Here is a 20,136-nt window from a genome sequence, read left to right as displayed (position 1 = left end):
GACCATCGGCTGTTTTGGCGGCCCACACCATCACCATGGCGGGCGCTTGAGTTCTGGTGGCCAACCGAAAGTGCACATTTTCAGCTGACCTTTTTGGCAAGTAAACACGATCATTTTGTTTGTTAACAAACTGCTGGACAACGAATGTTTTCTCATCGGAGACAGAGAAAACCACTCTTTAGCTCTTTTGAGTATATTTTCTTTCTGTTGCGTTCTTGCACTTTGTGGAAATTCAATGGCTTTACCCCGAGCTCATTTTTCAATATTTTCTGAATGGAATTTTGCAATATTTTCAGCTCACCAGCCATTTTTCGCCCACTGCGACGCGGGTTTCGATGAAGTCGCTTCTTTACTTTTCGAACCATTTCTGCTGATGTTGCTGTTTTCTTCCGTCCACTTCCTTGACGTCGGGCTACGCTACCAGTATCACGGTAACGAGCGATGGTACGAGACACAAACGATTTATTCACATTTAAATGCTGGAGTGCCTAACGATAGCCACTTGTGGTTTTCTAGCAAACACACTATCACGCTTGAATTCCATCACGAATAACTTTTTTCTGGAAACTTCTCACCAAAATGCTTTTGTACGCTTGTAAACAATATAATGAGCGGTCACTGGAATAATTTTAACAGCTGTCGGACAAGTGGTTTAGAAATGACAACAGTGTAAAGTTGGTTGCAGTTTTTTCATCTCACCCTGTAAACCTCATACAGACATTAAGTTACCAACGCACATAAACGTCGTTAAACAATAATAAATGTTCGTAACAATGGTTGAGTACATGTTGAGATCACTAGTTCGACCCATCCGTTAGGCAAATAAAGTAACAACAAACAAGTAAAAAGCAGCTAAGTTCGGCCGGGCAGAACTTTTAATAACCTCCACCATTTGGAGGGAACTTGAAAAATTTTAACGAATTTCGAAAAATACCATATAAATGAAGACCTTTATACGAGGGCTATACGTAGACCTGGACCTGCATAATTTTTTTTTTGCCATAAGCTGTAGTACCCATAAAGGTCTTCACAAACGAAATTTGATAAAATTCGTGTGAATGATGTCGCTAAAATCATCAAAATACCGAATATCGGGAGGTACCGTTATATGGGAGCTATACGAAAACGTGGACCAATATAGCCTATTTACGAACTTAATCTGCCTACTGGCAATATACACATGTATGCAAAATTTTAGTCTTCTATCTCAACTCGTTCGGAAGTTAGGGTTATTACAACAGACAGGCAGACGGAAATGGCTAAATCATTTTTGAATTGTACGTTGATCCAGAATATATATACTTTGTAGGGTGGTACGAGACACAAACATGAATGTTTTGAGGAGTTACAAAGCAAAGACAAATTGAAGTTTTTTTTTTAATTGAAGGGTCTACAATTTAGTTTTTTGGGTTCCCACATTGCAATTATAATCTATAATTTTAAATGTTTGAAATCATAATCATTTAATTTTGAATAACTTCGTCACCCTTAATTTTCTATTGTTACTTTTTATGTGAGATACTATTTTCTTGTGCGACTAACTTTTTTTCTCTTGTTTTTTTTTTTTCTTTTGTAATTTTGACTGAATTGGACAAAGTGTCTTCAGATTTTTAGCGAAGATACTTCTAATGTCACCACAAAGTGCCAAATAACACCAATTTATTTGAAAACTGGGAGCTTCATAGTATTAAGATCAGGTGTCACTGGTATAGAGGTCTGCAAATTAAATCATCTTATCATCAATCTTATGGTAAGTGTAAAAAAAATTAAAAATGTTTGCCTTTAATTCAGACGATTCAAGTCGTTAACATCCATTTGACATATTTATGCAAATCCTTACAGAACGAATTACACAAATATATTAACATAATAAGGTTAGTAAGATTATAAAATACAGATAATTAGTGGGTCAATTAAATTTGGATTTATCAAAAATATTTTCTGCGTTAAATGTAATATTTTTTAAAATTTTTTATGTAGACAAGATATGTATTAAAGTTTATAGTCAGAAGAATGTTAAGCTTTTCTTTAATTCTAAAAATCTTGTATGTAGATTCTTTACATTAAGTTTTGGTGTTTTCGTATACATCAGTATGTACATGTACAATTATATGTATAAATGTTTGTTTATATATTAATTACCTGTTATTAAATTTAAAAGATCTTCTTTCAAGTCAAATCATCATCTTTACAACAAACACACAAAGTTATAAATCTCTGGATATAAATAAAAAAGGGGGTGTTGTTGTTTGACGTCACTGTTAAAGAAAATTCATTTAAAATGAATTTGAAAGGGGAAATCCATACAGATGAAAAAGGTGATGTTGCAGCAAACAAATAATATTTAGTTAAAAAAACCGTCCATTTCAAAACTTATATTATAGAATGAAGCATTGTAGAGCTTGGTTTTCAAAAATCAATTGGCATCAGTATCCCTATTTTTAATGCCAAACAGTCACAGAAAATCTTAAACTTGAATTATTTTCTACAAAATTGTTACTTTCTATTTTAAATTTATTAGTTTACAAAATTGAACTGATTTCAAAGCTGAAAATGTGTATTTCTTCAATAATATTGTTAGATAAGTCATTTTTCAGTTCATATGTATTGTACGTTGAACAAATGAATATTTATCTACTCGTCATTATCAATAAGTTGCACTTATCATTTCTTTTGAAATACACGAAAATGATTTTAAGCAAAATTTCATCATTGTGAACAAAATCTTGAATGTTTCGAACAGAAGTACTGAAATTAATTCATATAACAGAAAAAGATTTAAGGTAATGCATAATATATTGGTTTACCATCATATTAGTACACAAAAATATGGTTTTATACCCTACAACACCATGTGTTGGGGATATTATATGTTTGATTGGGCCAAAAATTATATAACACCTTTGCAGATGATCACAGAATATTTATCAGTTGACTGGACCAAAAACAGAAAATGTTCCTGATTTAGCAGTTGCTCTAAAGGTGGCAAGCATAGACCGAGCGACGCGGAATTTAGTATGGGGTTAGATTTTAGGGCTGGGCAATCGAATAATATTTAGCGGGTGAAATAGACCACAACTTTTATATAAGAAAATACGAAAATGTCCATTAAACCGCGAATATTTCTAATTCCAGCGTAATCACATATACATTGAAAGGTCACTTCTGACCATTACAGTAGCGCTGATAGCCAAGATATCGGATATATAACAAAATAGATACAATATATATGTAAACGAAATAGATCTCAGTTATTTTACTTATAAGACAATAACTGCTGGACTGATTTTCACAATTCTCATAAATTTGAAATGGTCTCATGCCAAAAAGGATAAAATCTAAGAAAATTGCGTAAAAATATGCCAATAAAAATGTGATTATTTTTTATTACATTTATTCACTTTTTGTAAAACTTTTTATACAATTTTCGTCCGATCCTCACGAAATTTTACATGGGGGTAGGGTTTGGATTAGAATTAAAGGCTATTGTTTTTGAAGATGTACATTTAAGGGTTCAAATGGACCAACAAAATTAAAATTTTTCTGATTTTGCAGTCGCTCTAACAGGCCACAATTGAAAACTAATCCACACGAAAGAAGTCTAGCATTTTGGTGACCGTTGGTAAAATGGACCACAGCTGTAAAATGGACCGCATCTTTCGTGTAAAATTGTTTTGAATACCTAACAATATGACGGAGTGCGTAAATATTGGAAAATGACCAAAAGCCTAAGGGTAACATCTGGAGAGGGCTCTGTGACATTATTTTGAAAACGAAATCTTCCAAAATAGATTTGGACATAAGAGGGATTTTGACATATTATGGTGTTGTTGTGTATCTCATGGTCGGCCCCACATGACAATAGCCTTTGCTTACTTGTTGTAAAATCTGTTTTTGCAACATACATTTTTATATACCCACCGCAAGAACACTGTATATTAAAATTGTCATTTAATTTTTACACTCCACATTGTAGTGCAGGGTATTATGTCGTTGTGGAACCACAGTTATTCTTTAAGGATCTCCATAAGTCCGTCTGCCTCTTTTTATGTATTGTTGCAAATAAAGGTAGGCAGCATTTTTTCCAAAGCTGTAATTCGGCCGGGTCGAACTTTGAATACCCTCCATCATTTGGAACGAATTTAGTAACTCTCAAAAAAATCCGTTAAAAATTCTGTAAAAATCTTAAAAATACCGAATGTATCTGTTATAATGGGATCTATACGACGTTATGGACCTGCATAGGTAACTTTTAGCATAAGGCATTACAATATTCAAATGCGAAACTTAAAAAAAAAAATCGGTGAATAATGTAGGTAAAATCATCAAAATACCGAATATCGGGAGGTACCCTTATATGGAGGCTATACGAAGACGTGGACCTGCACATACAATCTCCTGCCATAGGTTGTAGCATCCATTTCGAACTTCTAATACCAAATTCGAAACAATTCCGGTGAATAATGTCGCTAAAATCGTCACAATACCGAATATCGAGAGGTACAGTTATATGTGGGGCTATACCAAAACGTGGAACTACACGGCCCATTTTCAATACCAAATAGACGGATAGACGGATGGACATGTTATGCTGATCAAGAATATATATACTTTGTGGGGTCTAAAATGTATATTTCGAGGTGTTACAAACGAAATGACTAACTTAATATAACCTCCATACTATGGTGGAGGGTATAAAAATTGTTTAATTTTAACAAACTTTGTGTCAAGAAATCAAGCCATTTAATACAAAAACGTTAACAAGGTGTTTGTCCATGAATTCAGGATGAAGTTTAAGAAATCTTATTCAGTTAATGCAAATTTCTTTTTTAATTAATATACAATTTTGTATGGCCTTGATAATGACAAGATACTTTCAATCTTTAAAATAATAAAAATGTTGTGGGTATAAAAACAGTTTATTTATTAAAAACCGTTGCCGCTTCCGTTGTAAGTGACAAATAGAAAGCAGACCACAAATTATGTAGTTAGAATATCTATTCAAAATTTAATTATTAACTTGCATTAATTAATATTATAATACTTTAAGAGATTTATTTTACTATGCTCATTTACTGAAGACAACATTTCATTGTAACATTTATAGAAAGTAAAACCAGTTTTAAAGAACGTTACAAATATGTAAAATATTTATGATTGCACTTTTACATGAAGTAAATGAAGTGTACATTAGGTTGGTACTACAAGAAATTTAGTTATGGTTGAGGGAATATATATGCAATTAAAATTAATTTTGTTTCAAAACGTTGAAATTACATTTGATTGGTGCAACAGCTATTTACTTGATGTGTGCAAAATTCACCCCAATATATATCAGCCTTTTTAATTTCAATACTTAGCAACTCAAATACGCATTTTACATCCGGTATTTCCAACTTGTTTTACACCATCGCATCGATCTGAATAAACTACATACATACAAACATATTTACATACTAAAGTGAACACCATTCAAACATCTGTTAACTGACAAATACCAAGCAGTCAATAATGTTTACTTGTTTCTTATATTTAAAAATAACCTTTTGTGCCAATGTACTTTTTAATATTTTTTTTCAATTCAGCGTTTTGTGTAAATGACTCAGAAAAAATCAATTCTTTATAATTTGTCAAATCAAACAAATAATAAACATTGAATGGAAGCAAACAGCACATTTCCTAGCAGAGAGCATAGACAATCACCATTATCGCACCACCACCATTGCTATAAGATAATCCATTCAACAGCTTACGGCGAGAGAAGGGCAAAAATAAAATTAGAAAAAAACAAACAGGTGTCGTGAGATGGTGAAAAGCACGAAGTTTTGGGATCTTCCAAAAAAAACTTTAGTTTTCGTTGGAACTTTAAAATTCTATTCAAAATCTTGCATTTTACAACAGCTTCTGCATAATTTTAAAAGAAGACATTTGTCATGCTTACAAATAATTGTTTGCGCTTTACAATGTAAATAAGTGTTATAAATTTTGACATATATTGCATTGTGTAACACGTGTAATTTAATGTATCCAAAATTCAATGTAACTCGCGATCTTACAAATAACCGAATTCCGTTAAAGTACAAAAATGAGTAATACGAAAAAAATTAAATTTATTTGCTGAAAAATTGGAAAGTCTTTTCTCAATTTAAAATTAATTTTATATTGTGTCATAAAGACCTATGTGTATATAAATTTTGAGTATTGAATATCACTTTGTTTAAAAATACATTTGATAAAATGATTTATTTGCCGAAGTTTCACATTTCCTTAATCAGTTAGGATTTATTTTTAAAACGACAATTCGATGCTTTGTTAAAAAAAAATATTTCACTTTCAGAATCCCATAAGCCACTGACAAACCCTACTCCACAAAAAAATTAACTCATATGTTGCACTCCCAGTTACCTTGAATTCTCTTTAGCTGCAAAAATAATAAAACACATAATTGTTTTCTGTTTCTTTCGTTTTCAGTTTTTGTTTTATTTTTCATTTCTTTGTTTCTTATCATTATAATATTATTTAGTTGTTGTAGTTTTTTGTTTTAAATTTCTTTTAAACATTTCAATTTTCCATTTTGTGTATTATGAGATATTTATTTGTAATTCAATGTTTGTTTTAGGAATTATTTGGTGAATTTCTCCCATATATTTTGCGTTTTTATTTTGCATGAAATTTTAAATTATTTTCTTTATATATTTACATAGCAGTTGCTTTATTTTGTTTTATTTATGTGTATTTTTATTTTTAATATTTTTAGCAAATGTATTGGTATTTTCTGTATAAAAAAATTAAATAAAAACCTTTTAAATAATAAGAAAATTCATAATAAAGCTTTAACTTAAAGAAATTAATCAAGATAATAATTGCTTGTATTTTGGCTATATCAGAATTGTCCAAAAATCAAACTCAAGCATATACGATTAGTAAGGCATATAGTCTTATTTGATAAAAGAAAGGAAAAACTAAAATTAACAATTTAATATTTAATTATATTTATATTTGTTTTTTTTTTTTTTCAATTTTTAAATGAACATTTCATTTGAATTGCCACCAATTAATGAATTTAAAATAACGTTTATTTAAAGGAAGTAATTACATACATATATATAATTTTCTTGCATATTCCTGGAAACTATGGGTAATTGGTTTTTGGGAATTGTTTCTTGATTCAATGTATATAACGGCCAAAAAAGTTTTTTAAATAACGTTTCTTAAGATTTGTCAACTGGAAAACAAATAAAGTAGTGGAGGGTTTTATTGAGCGAATGCATTTCATGAAAATTGTCTACTTTTTTAATAATAAATAATAAAAATGCCGATTTAAAGAAAAAACTCTGTTGTGTTTGTAAATAAAACAACAACTGGCAATTTTATGTGTTGCAATTATTTATAACTCTAAGAAGTACAATTAAGATGATATATTTTAAATGTATAATTTAAAATTTGAAATATTATGACTTCCAAATAAATTGCATGCTTTTTTAAGCAAATTTAAACGTTTTTTAAACTAAATTTTGGGGAAAAACCAAGTTTTCTATAATTTCTTTGATATTAGGTGTGGAAATGGTTCGAAGAAAATTTCGCATATATGATGATTAAAGCAGGTTGCTGTCCACAAAAATTCTCACTTTCACTTCGCAATAACTGCTACCCCATTCTGAAAATTGATACCTTTTTCTATTCCTCAACAATAATCTCCATATTTAGTTCTGTGGGAAGATAGGAGTTAGAATGGGTTAATTTCATTTGTCCTGCGGCTCTCTTTTCCAATAATTTATTCTTCATAACTGTAAATTTTGCTTTACCCTTGCAAATAATGTACGCAAAAGACATTTTCATATTTCAGTGGTTTTTAGTTATGATTGGAATACATTTCAGAGATTTTTTTGTCAAAAACGGGTTTGTTTCAAAAACGTGACAACGGGGTACAATATAACTGCTCCGGCATTCCGATCCAGTTTTTTGTATCAGGAGCAAAGAAAGCAAGATATTTATTCCAGTTTTTGTGGAATCTTTGTAAATTGGACTTCACAGTAACAACTATTCTCACAGTAGACGAGAATGTTTGTTGACGAAACTTTGTGGAGTAACTTAAACAAGTTAAAAGCAGCTAAGTTTGGCCGGGCCGAACTTTTAATACCCTCCACCATTTCGAAGTAAATTGAAAATTTTCGAAAAAAAAAAAAAAAATCCCAAAACTACCATTTAAATGAAATCCTTTATATAGGGACTACACGAAGATGTGAAATTTACGAAATTTTTTGTCATAGTGCCCATTACGGACTTCATATACGAAATTTGTATAATTACGGTGAATTACGTCGCAAAAATCATGAAAATACGGAGTATCATACAAAAAATTTGGTCATAGACTGTAGTACCCATTACGAACTTCAAATACGAAATTTTAAATAATTCTGGTAAATAATCTCGCTAAAATTATGAAAATACCGAATTTAGGGAGGTACCGTTATATGGGGGCTATACGAAAACGTGGACCGACATGGCCCATTTAGGAACTTAAGCTGCCTACTGGTAAACTATGCATGTATGCTAAATTTTAGCCTTCTATCTCAATTCGATCGAAAGGTAGCATGATTACAACAGACAGACGGACATCGATAAATAGTCTTAGAATTTTACGCTGATCTAGAATATATATACTTTGTAGGGTCTATTATGAATATTTCGAGGAGTTACAAACGGAATGACAAAGTTAATAGAATGGTGGAGGGTATAAAAATCAACGTACGGACCTGTTAAAATAGTGCAAAGTAAAAAAAATTGAAATCTTCTTTGGTTTTGTATTCGCCAGAAACTTGTTTTTTTTTTCATTTTAAAGTACAATTAAAGTGGGTTAATAGATGATGTATGTATTTTAAATGACAATCCAACATGTTTTATTACTGACGAAACACCTAAATAAAGCTTTTTATTTAAAGCCTTGAAGGTAACATAGAGTGAAAATACTCGGAGATTTTAAAACATTTCCACCTACTTCTAAGGAAAGCCAGGGCAGCTTTTTCCATACCAAGAAGTGCAATATCACCTCCTGAGCTCCTTCTACCTTCGACATTTAAATCATTTTAAAAAAGGGATAATTTGAAAAGGGAATGGCGAACACAGGTTTCTAAAGACCCTAAATAAAGAATTGCAATTTATTTAGAAATAATTAGAAATTATAAGCGATTGCGAAATATTCTTTGCCCAGTTGTTGTGTTTTATTATTAAAAAAAGGAAATTGAACTATATTTGGGAACACAATCTGTTTGTTTCTTTTTTTAATACATAATAACAAATATATAGTGTATTGAATATATCTAAAATATATAAAATCCGAACTTATAAATAGTATTCTTTAAAAACAAATTCAACAAATTTTCTTTAAACGGCATTTGTTAATAACAAAATTATTAAAGTTATTATATTGCAAGTCCCTTAAGTTAGGGAACTTTTGAGGTTATAATTTATGTATAATCCAAATAGTAGTTGTTGTTTGATCCAAATAAATATTGTTATGTAATACAATACATATCTTTTGGAAAAAATAGAATTAACATTAGTTCAAGTTATTTTCCATTTTTTTTTTTTATTGTTTGATGCTGTGGTCATCATTATTTTGAAGGCAAATCCTTCTATTTTTTATAATTTTTCTTCGAATAGCTGAAGAAGCTGATTTAATATTTGTGGAATATTTTTTGAATATTTCTTCAGTCACATACTTAAGATTCGACAAAACGGTTGTCGTTAAAGATTCTATTTGTTTTTTCAGTTTTTGTGTTTTTCTTTGTTCCTAATGCTCACCCATTAATTGCAATTCTCATTAGAAAGCATATCAATTATATTCCATTTTTTTGCATTACTTTGCAATGACGTTGTTTACAAGTGGAAAAGTGTATAGGTATTTTATAATCATTTTAAGTGTTTGGATAAAAACATTTCTTTTTTTATAACATTAACTTTCTGGTTTTTAAGTTGTCAACAAATAGAATAGAATACACTCAACATGTTTTGTGGTTTGTTCTTTTGTGTGTCTTTAGAATTTTTCTTTGTCATAGATATATGATTTAGTTGCAATAGTGGATATTATGTAGCATGTATGTATGTATGTGTTGTATCTCTTTGAAGATTCTGTAATGTTTAACAATTTTTGTTAGATAAGAGTACTCTTATGTTGTTTTTTATAAATATAAATATGTATGTGTGTATTTAATTATTCAACACTTGTTTATAGCTTAAACATATGATTTTACTTTTTTGTTTTGTATAAATCATCGCTTATGTTTATCTCTGGCTTTATTTGGTTCTTCGGTGCTATTACTGTTTCGAAAGTCTATAGTTAAAGATCCTTTCAAAACTGGAAATACATTAAGTGAAAAATCAATTAGAAAATTTATTTGTTATAAAAAATGTCTGATTTGTTTAAATATAAAATATTCTAAGTGTTTATTTAAATGCAAAAATATGCTTGTTTATGAAACACGAATTATTAGGGATTTAAGAAATCGATCCGCATTTTAGGACCTTTCAAGGAATAATAATAAAGTAAGATTTATATACTGAAAATCTTTAAAGCATCCCAGCATTTCAATGTAAAATTTAAAATACTAAACTATATATGTTTTAACATGTGGATAAAAGTTTACAAACTTTCATGTTACCCATAAACAAATTTGAATTTTCTTCCATAAAAATTCCTTCGTCTAACGATGACTGTTTTCCCACAATTGGTTTGAACATGTCATCAAGGTTACGTTGAGTTCCAATATATTATAAATTCCTCCATTGCATTTCATTACTTATTATTTTTCCTCGAAGACGTTAAATGTAATCCCTCAATATTTTAATAAATTAAAAGTAAAAATATATGGTATTTTATGATGTGATTTGTACTGACATGGAACAAATTGAAAAGACTGAATGGAGGGCTTTTTCTTTTCTTACTTTATATCGCTAAAAACTATTTTCAATCAAAATAATAAATTCTGAATTATTTTTGGAGTTCCTCTTTTGCATCAATTTATTAGCAGACAATACATTACAAATATTTAGCAACTGGTAGCAAGACAAGATCAAAGTAGGAATTCAAATGAATCTACAATTCACAAGGCATTTAGGGAACGTATCGAAAAACCAAATAATGTGTTAGCTACACAAAAAAAACTTTATTTTCAAAATAAATGTGAACAGACGCACGTTTTAACATATTCTTCCAAATCAGTACAAAATACCATTTAAATAAAAAAATTGTTTTCCATTCTTTTTTATTTTGAATATTTGTTTCATTATTAACATTTAAAATGTTTCAAAGAAAGCAAATTAATTTATATTTCTTTATTTTTCTATATAATTTGCAATAAATACTAATAAAAATATATTTATTTCTGCAAATAAAAAAAAACAATTTTGCTAAATTATAAGACGTTTTTGTGGGTTGTAAAAAAAAATAATAAACGAAAGAAAAAAACAACGTCTTTAAAAACTTATTAGAGCATAATACAAAAAATTAATCATTAAAATTAAAAAAAAAATGCGCTCTTTTAGCTTGTTAATGATTGATTAAATTTATCCTTAAATTACGCTAAACGTCTGATTTGTTACGAAACTTAAGAATATATATAAACATAACAAACTAAATATCTTGATATCAACATTATGACCTGTGACGCGGCGGAACGCTTGGAATTTTCTTTCATATGCATATACACAAAATAAAAAGAATTTATTAATTTTTTTCTTTCCATGTAATATAATAATCTTGTGGGCACACAAAATCTAGTGTAGGGATAACAGCTAAAACGGGAAGTCATAGAGTTATAACTATTTTCTAGTAGTCATCATCATCGTCATCATTGGATTCATTTGATTCTCCAAAAAGAAGGCTCATATTACTTTGATGATGTATCTGGAAAAAATGTTGTGGCAACGTAGAATGGGAAAATACCAGAAAACTATGAGAAACTAAGGTAATTTTCGAAGAGGTTTTTGTTAAAGTTGGTATTTAATTTATTACAAAACATAATATATAAAAAATATTGGACGCGAATTTGGAAAAAAAATACAACTGGAAAAATTAGTAAAGTTTCAGTATATGTACAAATGTCCTTTTGTATGTGCTAGAGTACGGATTATAATAAAGTAGTTATACTAACCAGTCAAGAAAAAAAATATTTCCCAATTAGGTGAAAGTGCTGTAAGTAATTAAAGGCAATAACTTGTATCACATTTCTTACTTTCATACTTTTAAGACCATAAGGTTGTCTGGTATAATGAATTCGTGTTTTGCTTCTTTACAGCATCACTTACAGCGATTTCACCTAATTTCATTATCTGTACATTTTCCGATCAGGACATTATAAGATATTTTGCTATTGTCTTTACCAAAACCAGAAAACCCCAAATCAAAACCATAACCTCCAAAATGTTATAAATGTAGGCGCATAAATAATTTGAATTATACATATGTATAGCAGAGAAGATACGAGTATAGAGTATTATATACACCTTTATTATGTAAATAAAAATAAAGTTAAAACGAGTGATGAATATGAGTTTGCATTTGTATGTGTTTTTTTTTTTTTTTTTTTGTAACTTTCTTTTCATGATTATTTTCAATTTCGCATTTTAACAGTTATGATTAATGCTATGAGAATTTGCATGTATTTATATGTGTTTGCGAGTGTGTTTAAAACATTAAAAATATATATTTATATAGTTGGTAGGTTGCTTTTTTGCTTAAAGTATTATTTTCTATAAATTAAATAAACTAAAGAGTATGTATTTATAGTTATAATAAAATGTAAAATGGTAATGGTATATGTGCATGTGTGCGTTCCATGTATTGGTATTGTATGTGCAAATGATAGTGAATATATACACGTAGATATCTTTTGTTTTATTTAAATCAGAGATTCCGTTAGAATATCTGTGTTCCATCAAAAAGATCCGGGTATATATAGTATGATGGAATACTCAAAATTACACTTCATAATTGGTACGTTGTGTGTGTAGCTTATGAAGCATAAAATGTAGTCCAAAACAAATGTACACCGGGACTAATTGTGTATTTGTTGCAGGACATGTGGTTGATTTGTGACAAAATCAGGTTTCGCAACAATTCAATCAAAAACTTTTATGTAACAAAACAAACAATTCAACCAACAACCTTTCATCAACAAAGCCAATGTTTACCCGGAGTGAATATATGTGTGTGCGTGGATTCAAATTTTAGACGACAACAACCATAATCAAAGTAAAATTAACTTTACTGTACCTTGCTAGAATATTGAGTTTTTTGTGTTGTTCCATTACCACCATTGCTGGTACCGCCTGAATTAGAGCTGGAGCTATGGCTTCCTCCGGCAAGGGAACCATTCGCTGCTGGGCCCATACTGCCTGTATTGACGTTCGGGTTTAAACTACTACTGCCACTGCCACAGCTCGATTTGGAGGACGATTCATGTCGCTTCTTCTCCTTATCACGCTCACGGTCCTTTTCGCGATCACGATCTTTCTTTTTACTGCTACTGCTACTCGAATGTGGGTTCGTTGAACTTGAGTGTGAAGATCCGCCATATGGCGCATATGCCGAAGAAGATTGACTACTACTATTATGGCTGTATGATGGATGTGTTGCCTGTGCACCCACATTGTGATCTGATGACGAAGTTCCACTGCTATACGTTTCAAGTTTATCCTTAGATATTTTAATTTTTAAGACTGGCGGGGCAGCATCTGTGTGTGAAGAATGGCTTGTTGTTGGCTGTGAACTAAGATCTCCCATAATTCGATCCTTAGGTATTTTAATTTTAAAACCAATTGGTTCTCCCGCAGATTCCAGTTTTTCCTTGGATATCTTAATCTTAACATGCTCTGCGCTTTCCGATTCTTTCTCTCTTTCCTTGTCTTTGTGGCGATCTTTGTCCTTTTTATGTTTCTTGCGTTCTTCCCTGTCTTTTGACTTGTCCTTATCCTTCTCCTTATGCTTGTGCTTGTCCTTCTTTTTCTTCTTTTCAGATTTACCTCCACTTGTACCATGATCTTCAGTTTCCATGGCACTTACATCTGAATTTCCAGATAGTGCTGCATTGGCCGCAGTTGCCGAAGAACTAGAGGTATTATGTGCAGGATTTTGGACTGAGGTAGTGGTGGTGCTGGTGGCCGTAGGTTCGAAAAGTTCGGCTGGTGGCTGCAAACTAGGAGTTATAATTGAATTTTCAGTTTTCAACAAAACGGCCGGTGGACAAAGGCTTTCCTTCAGGAGATTTCGAACCAAATCCGGATTAGTTTCAATACCATTAACCACTTGGCTATGTTTGCCTGTGTCGCCTGCATTGTCCAGTTTACGAATTTTGCTATCACGTAAATGAATATCGTCTTCTGATTTGACAGCCTGTTGGTCATTGGGTCTCTTAACACCGCCGCTGCCAATACTACCAGCAGCATTACTTGTACCAGCAAGTTCGTTGAGGCTTGACATTTGACCTTCGAGTTTCACAGACTTCAACATTGGCTGGGGTTGATTTACTCCGGACGACGATGTATTGTTGCGACCCGAATTGGGCGAGGGATCTTGTTGGCTATTGGAGGAGGAACGATTCTTGTCTTTCTTTGAAGGTGTGTCTTTTTCGACTTTGACCTTTGGTGGACTTTCTTTAGTGGCAGCTAGTTTATAACCTGCATAACCATCGGCAGCATTAAGATTATGTGACATGCCTCCATTATTGGTATAGTTAAGATTTTGCGGTATTTGATGTTGCTTGGATTGTTGTTGAGGCGGATGAGATTGTTGCTGTTGAGCGTGTGTATCCTGTTGTTCGGGCACTTTTTCATTCCACTCAGGACTAAACATGGAGCTCACAGTTTTTGTGACAGGATTCTGGTGAGAGGAGAACTGCTGCATTGTGTGGTCCTCGCCGGAATGCGGTAATGGTTCAATTTTACAATAGTTATTGCTTAACGAAGATGCTGTATGGGATTGTTGCTGCATATCGTGCTGTGTTGGTGGCATGCCGGAGTAACTCGACTCCGGTGGAATCAATTGTTTATGGTTGTGTGTTGAAGTTTGTGTGGGCTGTTGCATATGGACGGAAAGTTGTTTAGATTGTTCATGCTTAAGACTGCTACTATTACTAAGGTTATTGTTGTTGCTGTTACTGCTGCTGCTATGACGTGATCCCTGCTGTTGCTGATGAAAACTGAGTAAGTTATTTGGAGGACCATTTGTTGATTGCTGTGATGGCGGAGGCTGATTATAGCCTCTGGATAAATGTTGCTGCATCATATTGCGTGACATATCATGTATGGCTTCCAATTTGTTTGTCACTTGATTGGGCACACCACCTGGAGGAATTTGTTGGGTACTGCCATATTGCTGCGAAGATGACGATGAGGAAGAAAAAATTGCTTTATTGTTACTGCTGCTATTTTGCTTAGACTGTTGTTGCTGTTCCGCAGGCATCCGGCCAGAGTGATCTTTTGCCATAGAACGACCTGAATCCTGTTGCTTTTGAGCCATTTTATGGGGCAAACTATGCGGCGGTAGACTGTGTGAACCAGTAGGTTGCGGTGGAATATTACGATCCCTAGATTTGTGGTAGTTCACATCCATTGAATGGCCTTGTGAGGATTGACGAGGTAATTGTTGTCCAACCATGCCGCTCGACATTGATGATCTCGATGAAGAGCTTGACGATGATGACTTTGAAGATGGGGCCATCATCGATGACTGGTTATGACTCGAAGACGATGAGTGATCTCTTTGCCGATTAACAAGATTTGTACCATATGGTGGCTGCTGCTGTTGTTGTTGTTTGTGTCCGGCACTGAGCTTGTGGTCTTTAAGAGCAGAAGCATTAAAATCTGTTCAAAAGCAAAAAATAAAAAAATTAAATTATTACCGGGAACATCTCCAGCTGGATAGCCGATTTTGGGGGGATGGTGTGAAGACGATGACGAGGAGGACGATGAAGAACTGTGGTGAGAGCGATGCTGACTGGAGGAAGAGTGCATTTCAGATTTACGCATTTGCTGAGGTGGTGGTGGTTGGTGTGGTGGCGGCGGTAGCATTGAAGCCGCCATGTTCTGTTGCGATTGATCGTTTGCCGCTGACCCTTGTCCTCCGTACTGAGAGGATGATTGTGAACTACTCGCACCACTCACAGGACCATTGTCGCCAGCTGGTTGATACATTTTCATCATATCAGCCATCTTCCAATCTTGTTCACCTTTCTTTTCTTTTACTTGTCCTTGACGGTTATTGCTGGCCCCTTGGGCCATAGCCTTTATGGAATTCAGCTTAGCTTTGAGTCGGGCAGGACTCTTTTCATATATCGTAATAAATTCGTCCGTAAGCTTCTTAAGTAAGTCCATCGTCACCGTCTCATCAACATAATGGAACCAATGTTTCCCCTCTGTAGATTGAGGAATCTATGTGGCAAGAAATAACATAAGGGACAAAATGAAACTCAATTAACTGCAGTTTGTCCCCGATTATGGAAAATACAATATTTACCTCCCATCGAGACCATTTACAAGCCAAATAAATGCAAAAACAGGCTACAACAGTGGGCTTATATTGCAGGCACATTGAAGTCAAATGCAAACTATTCGATGCCAAGAAATAGGAAGTTTGGGCCAGTTCTTTGCAAGCTGTAATTAGATTAAACAATTTGAAAATGTTCGCATTATATTTTGCAAATTAATTTTGATCATCATCATCATCTTATATGTCTAAAAATAACTTATATATAAAATAGCATATACATGAAAGCTAAATTGTATGCATAGTGCTTTTAATATGCCTGGACTCTATTAATATAGAGATTGTTTAAACAGCTTTTCTATCCTAATCAAAGGCAAAAGTAAGACACGGAAACATATATTTACAAACATAAATAGGCCGTAACAACAGTGACATGAACTATAAATTATAAAATTTATTATTACAATGGATATTATAAATACGAAATGAATTTGCTTTCTAGATTCTAAAATCTGTTGATGTTTGGAAAATCATTTTCGAGTTCATTCCTGAACTTAGCAGTACAACTTTCAACATATGTCACTAATACATTGCGTTTACTTCATTTATCCCAATTACAAATATCTATTTGTTCGCTTTCCCATATAATTATATTAATTTACAATCAAACTCTAAACATATGTATATTTACCCTTAACCAGATGACATGTTTTCACGACATGAGTGTGTGGATGATCTATGGCCACATCAAATCCCAATGTTTGAAGTAGGACATTTTCGTTGAAGACCAAATCTTGAGCCTGTTCCACGTAATAGGCATCCGATGTAGAGGTAGTCGGCTGACTTAGGCACTTATTTGCCGCCCTTATGACATGCTCTAATTTACGTGGCTGCTCCTCCACTTTGGCAGCCAAGAACAGGCTTGCGGCAGCAATACTATTGCGATGAAAATGTGTAAACGAATGAAATGCATAGAAACGATGCATATACACGATGGCAGTGTTGATGCATAATTGTGAGCTGAAGGAAAGATTCAATCATTAAATAAAGTCCATTTTAAGTGGGATGTAACTTCGGGCCTATACTTACACTTGCAACCTTTGGCCCATATCCTGTATAAGATAAGCGGTCATCTGGCGATAAGACAATTCCTGATCAGGCGTGATGCCGTAGCGCCTGCTGGGCGAATTCGCCAAATCTTCGGCGGTAAAATACCACATGGAATCTTTGTCGCGGTCACCATTATTGCTTCGCACAGGTGACGGACTTGGTATCCCACTCATTTTTTATCACAACCAAGGAATTTGGGTATGTAGGAGATTGGATGAGGAATAGTAATGTGGTGATGATGAGGGGGGAACTTTAAACAAAACACGGGGCAAAACAAAATTCAGCATTTATACACTAAGCATCACTTTCCAATTTTATCTCTTAATGTTGTTTTTGTTGTTTGTTTGTAATATTTTTGCTATGCATACATTGAGAAGAGAAAAAGTACAGGTATGCACTATTACGACGACAACGACGACGCTTGCTCTGCTGACAATGAATGCCGACGCTTGTTATTGCTGTTTAGGTGCGTTGTTTTGATACTTTTGACGCTGTTCGGTTGCTGTTGAGATACGGCGTCGGCGCTATGTTCCGCTGCTACTGCTGCTTGTTAATCTATACACACTACCATGCATCCAAAATCGATCAGGAATGGTTATTTTTCCCTTTGTCAAAACAGATGACAAATTTCTCGTAACCAAATTGACGGAATTTTTCGACACAATATATAGTGTTTGCTTTGGGAAGGGATATTCGTAATTTCCACGAATCGGATCGAAGAAATTTTTCTTTTCAATTTGCCATGAAGAAGCCACGAGTATTTGGAAACTCACACACAAACACACGCGCACTTATACGTGAACGTCTCTATATTATTTCTTTCTTCGTCGTTTTGTGAAATCACTTTTCACTACCGCCACTAAAAACTCCGCAAATTATGCAATCGGAAGTTCAAACGCGGACGTATCGGCTAACAAATGTGGAGCTACACATTTATTTTCTATTTTAGTGCAAATTATATGCACTAATTTTAATATTTTCGAGAATTTTTTAAGAAATTAACCACTAGAAAAAATTATCGCCGACGACAAAGCAGTTTAATCGATACAGCAATACGGCAACCCTTGCCGTTGAAGTACGGTAACATTGGCGAAAGTGGTTGACAGCCAAATTTGTATAACACAACCGGCTCACATTATGTGATACATTGTACGATTTTACATTTACCTTATGAGTTCTTCCAACAATAAGAAAATATAATTTGATTATTAAATATGTAATTTAATAAAATTATTTTACTTTTTTGTTTGCAAACACTGCAACACTAATCGCAGCGGCTGCTGGATATGTATTAAATGACATTGGAATTTGTAACAAAAGGAAATGTCAATAGCTAGGTAAATACCACAAAAAATATAATGCCTGACTTCAAAATTCAGTTACCTGTGTTTATGACAGTGATAATAGTATAAGTCCTTAGAATGTCGATTCGCAGAATAAAATGTGTTCATATGTGCAAAAGTTATAAAGTAACATTTTACATATACGCTAAATCCTTCGGTTTAAAAAGAGTGATTAATATGTTAGATGTGGGAAAAATTTGTCATCAAATTGTAAAATCACTTATTGCAATAAATCCATACATGATTCTACCTGTACATGCAGATGTAGGTAATTTTAAATGTTGCTCAGTTTCAGAACGGCAATAATGTAAAACTTTTTTACCACGACAACGGATTTTCCCTTTATGATATCGAAAATAAATTGCAAAACTAGTAGTTTCTTGTAGATTTTAGAACAGACCATGTGTGAAATCTTCATACTTTAATCGAGCTATTAGCGCTTTTACACCAAACTTCGTGTATGATCTTAAATTGCAAAGTCCTTAGGGTCTACATTTAGAGCTAAATTTCCATATCAACACTTTGGTATGTAATTTTCACTCACGCTCTCTATTGTAAGTTTTATGATTTACGGAGTCTTATGAAGTTTAAACTAAAAGTTTGAAAACACAGTCAGCACTTCATATTCTTTCGTTGGAAATGCCAGATTATAATGAAATGTCAAAGCCGTTGCGAATTCTGACGCCGGTGTCCTATATATATTTTCTTAGACGAAACAAGAAATTTGATTCTTGTTCATCCTTAAATAATTAAAAATAAGACTGTAATCTCAATAATTACTTAAAATATATTTAGAAAATAGGTAAGAATGCATAGAATACAAATTTTCTGTGTATTCTTAGTGACTGGCGCTGACACTTTTTATTGTGTTGTATAACGTATTTTTCAATAATCGATAACTTTTTATCGATGTCGATAACGACGGCTTATGACATGTTCTCATGGACATCTGAATAATAGCATGTTCCATTGGAAACCGAACAACGTTGTTCGCTCCCAGAATTACGTACGCGAACTAACCCGTTCACACGACACCATCCGCCATGCATAGTAATATGATTCATAAATTCTAATGTTTTGTTTCTATGTTTTTATGGAAATTTTAATTCAAATGACACAAAATATGAATAAAATTGAATATAAAAAAATTTCCCTTCTTTCAAACGTGTTTTTTCTTAAAAAATTGTATACATTTTCAGA

General features: G+C 32.7%; 1 protein-coding gene across 3 annotated transcripts; it reads right to left on the bottom strand.

The window, feature by feature from the left end:
• Nucleotides 1-6,445: 6,445 nt before the first annotated feature.
• On the bottom strand, nucleotides 6,446-18,670 carry LOC131801250 (cyclin-T-like). Of its 3 annotated transcripts, none has more exons than XM_059119697.1 (6): nucleotides 17,573-18,670; nucleotides 17,175-17,503; nucleotides 16,514-16,650; nucleotides 15,900-16,428; nucleotides 13,274-15,837; nucleotides 6,446-10,357 (listed from the first exon to the last, which is right to left on the bottom strand). In XM_059119697.1, exons 1-6 carry the CDS (start codon nucleotides 17,764-17,766, stop codon nucleotides 10,352-10,354), a joined length of 3,759 nt encoding a protein of 1,252 aa, XP_058975680.1. In that variant the 5' UTR covers nucleotides 17,767-18,670; the 3' UTR covers nucleotides 6,446-10,351. The 3 variants fall into 3 exon arrangements, with proteins under 3 accessions (XP_058975680.1, XP_058975679.1, XP_058975678.1); XM_059119696.1 differs by having other exon boundaries at nucleotides 6,446-7,225; XM_059119695.1 differs by lacking the exon at nucleotides 6,446-10,357 and adding an exon at nucleotides 11,383-11,905.
• Between the last annotated feature and the right edge of the window lie 1,466 nt (nucleotides 18,671-20,136).

This window comes from Musca domestica, unplaced genomic scaffold (assembly GCF_030504385.1).
Source record: "Musca domestica strain aabys unplaced genomic scaffold, Musca_domestica.polishedcontigs.V.1.1 15, whole genome shotgun sequence".
Taxonomy (NCBI): Eukaryota; Metazoa; Arthropoda; class Insecta; order Diptera; family Muscidae; genus Musca; species Musca domestica.
The sequence above is the reverse complement of the archived record's forward strand: the minus strand, read 5'-3'. Positions and strand labels throughout refer to the sequence as shown.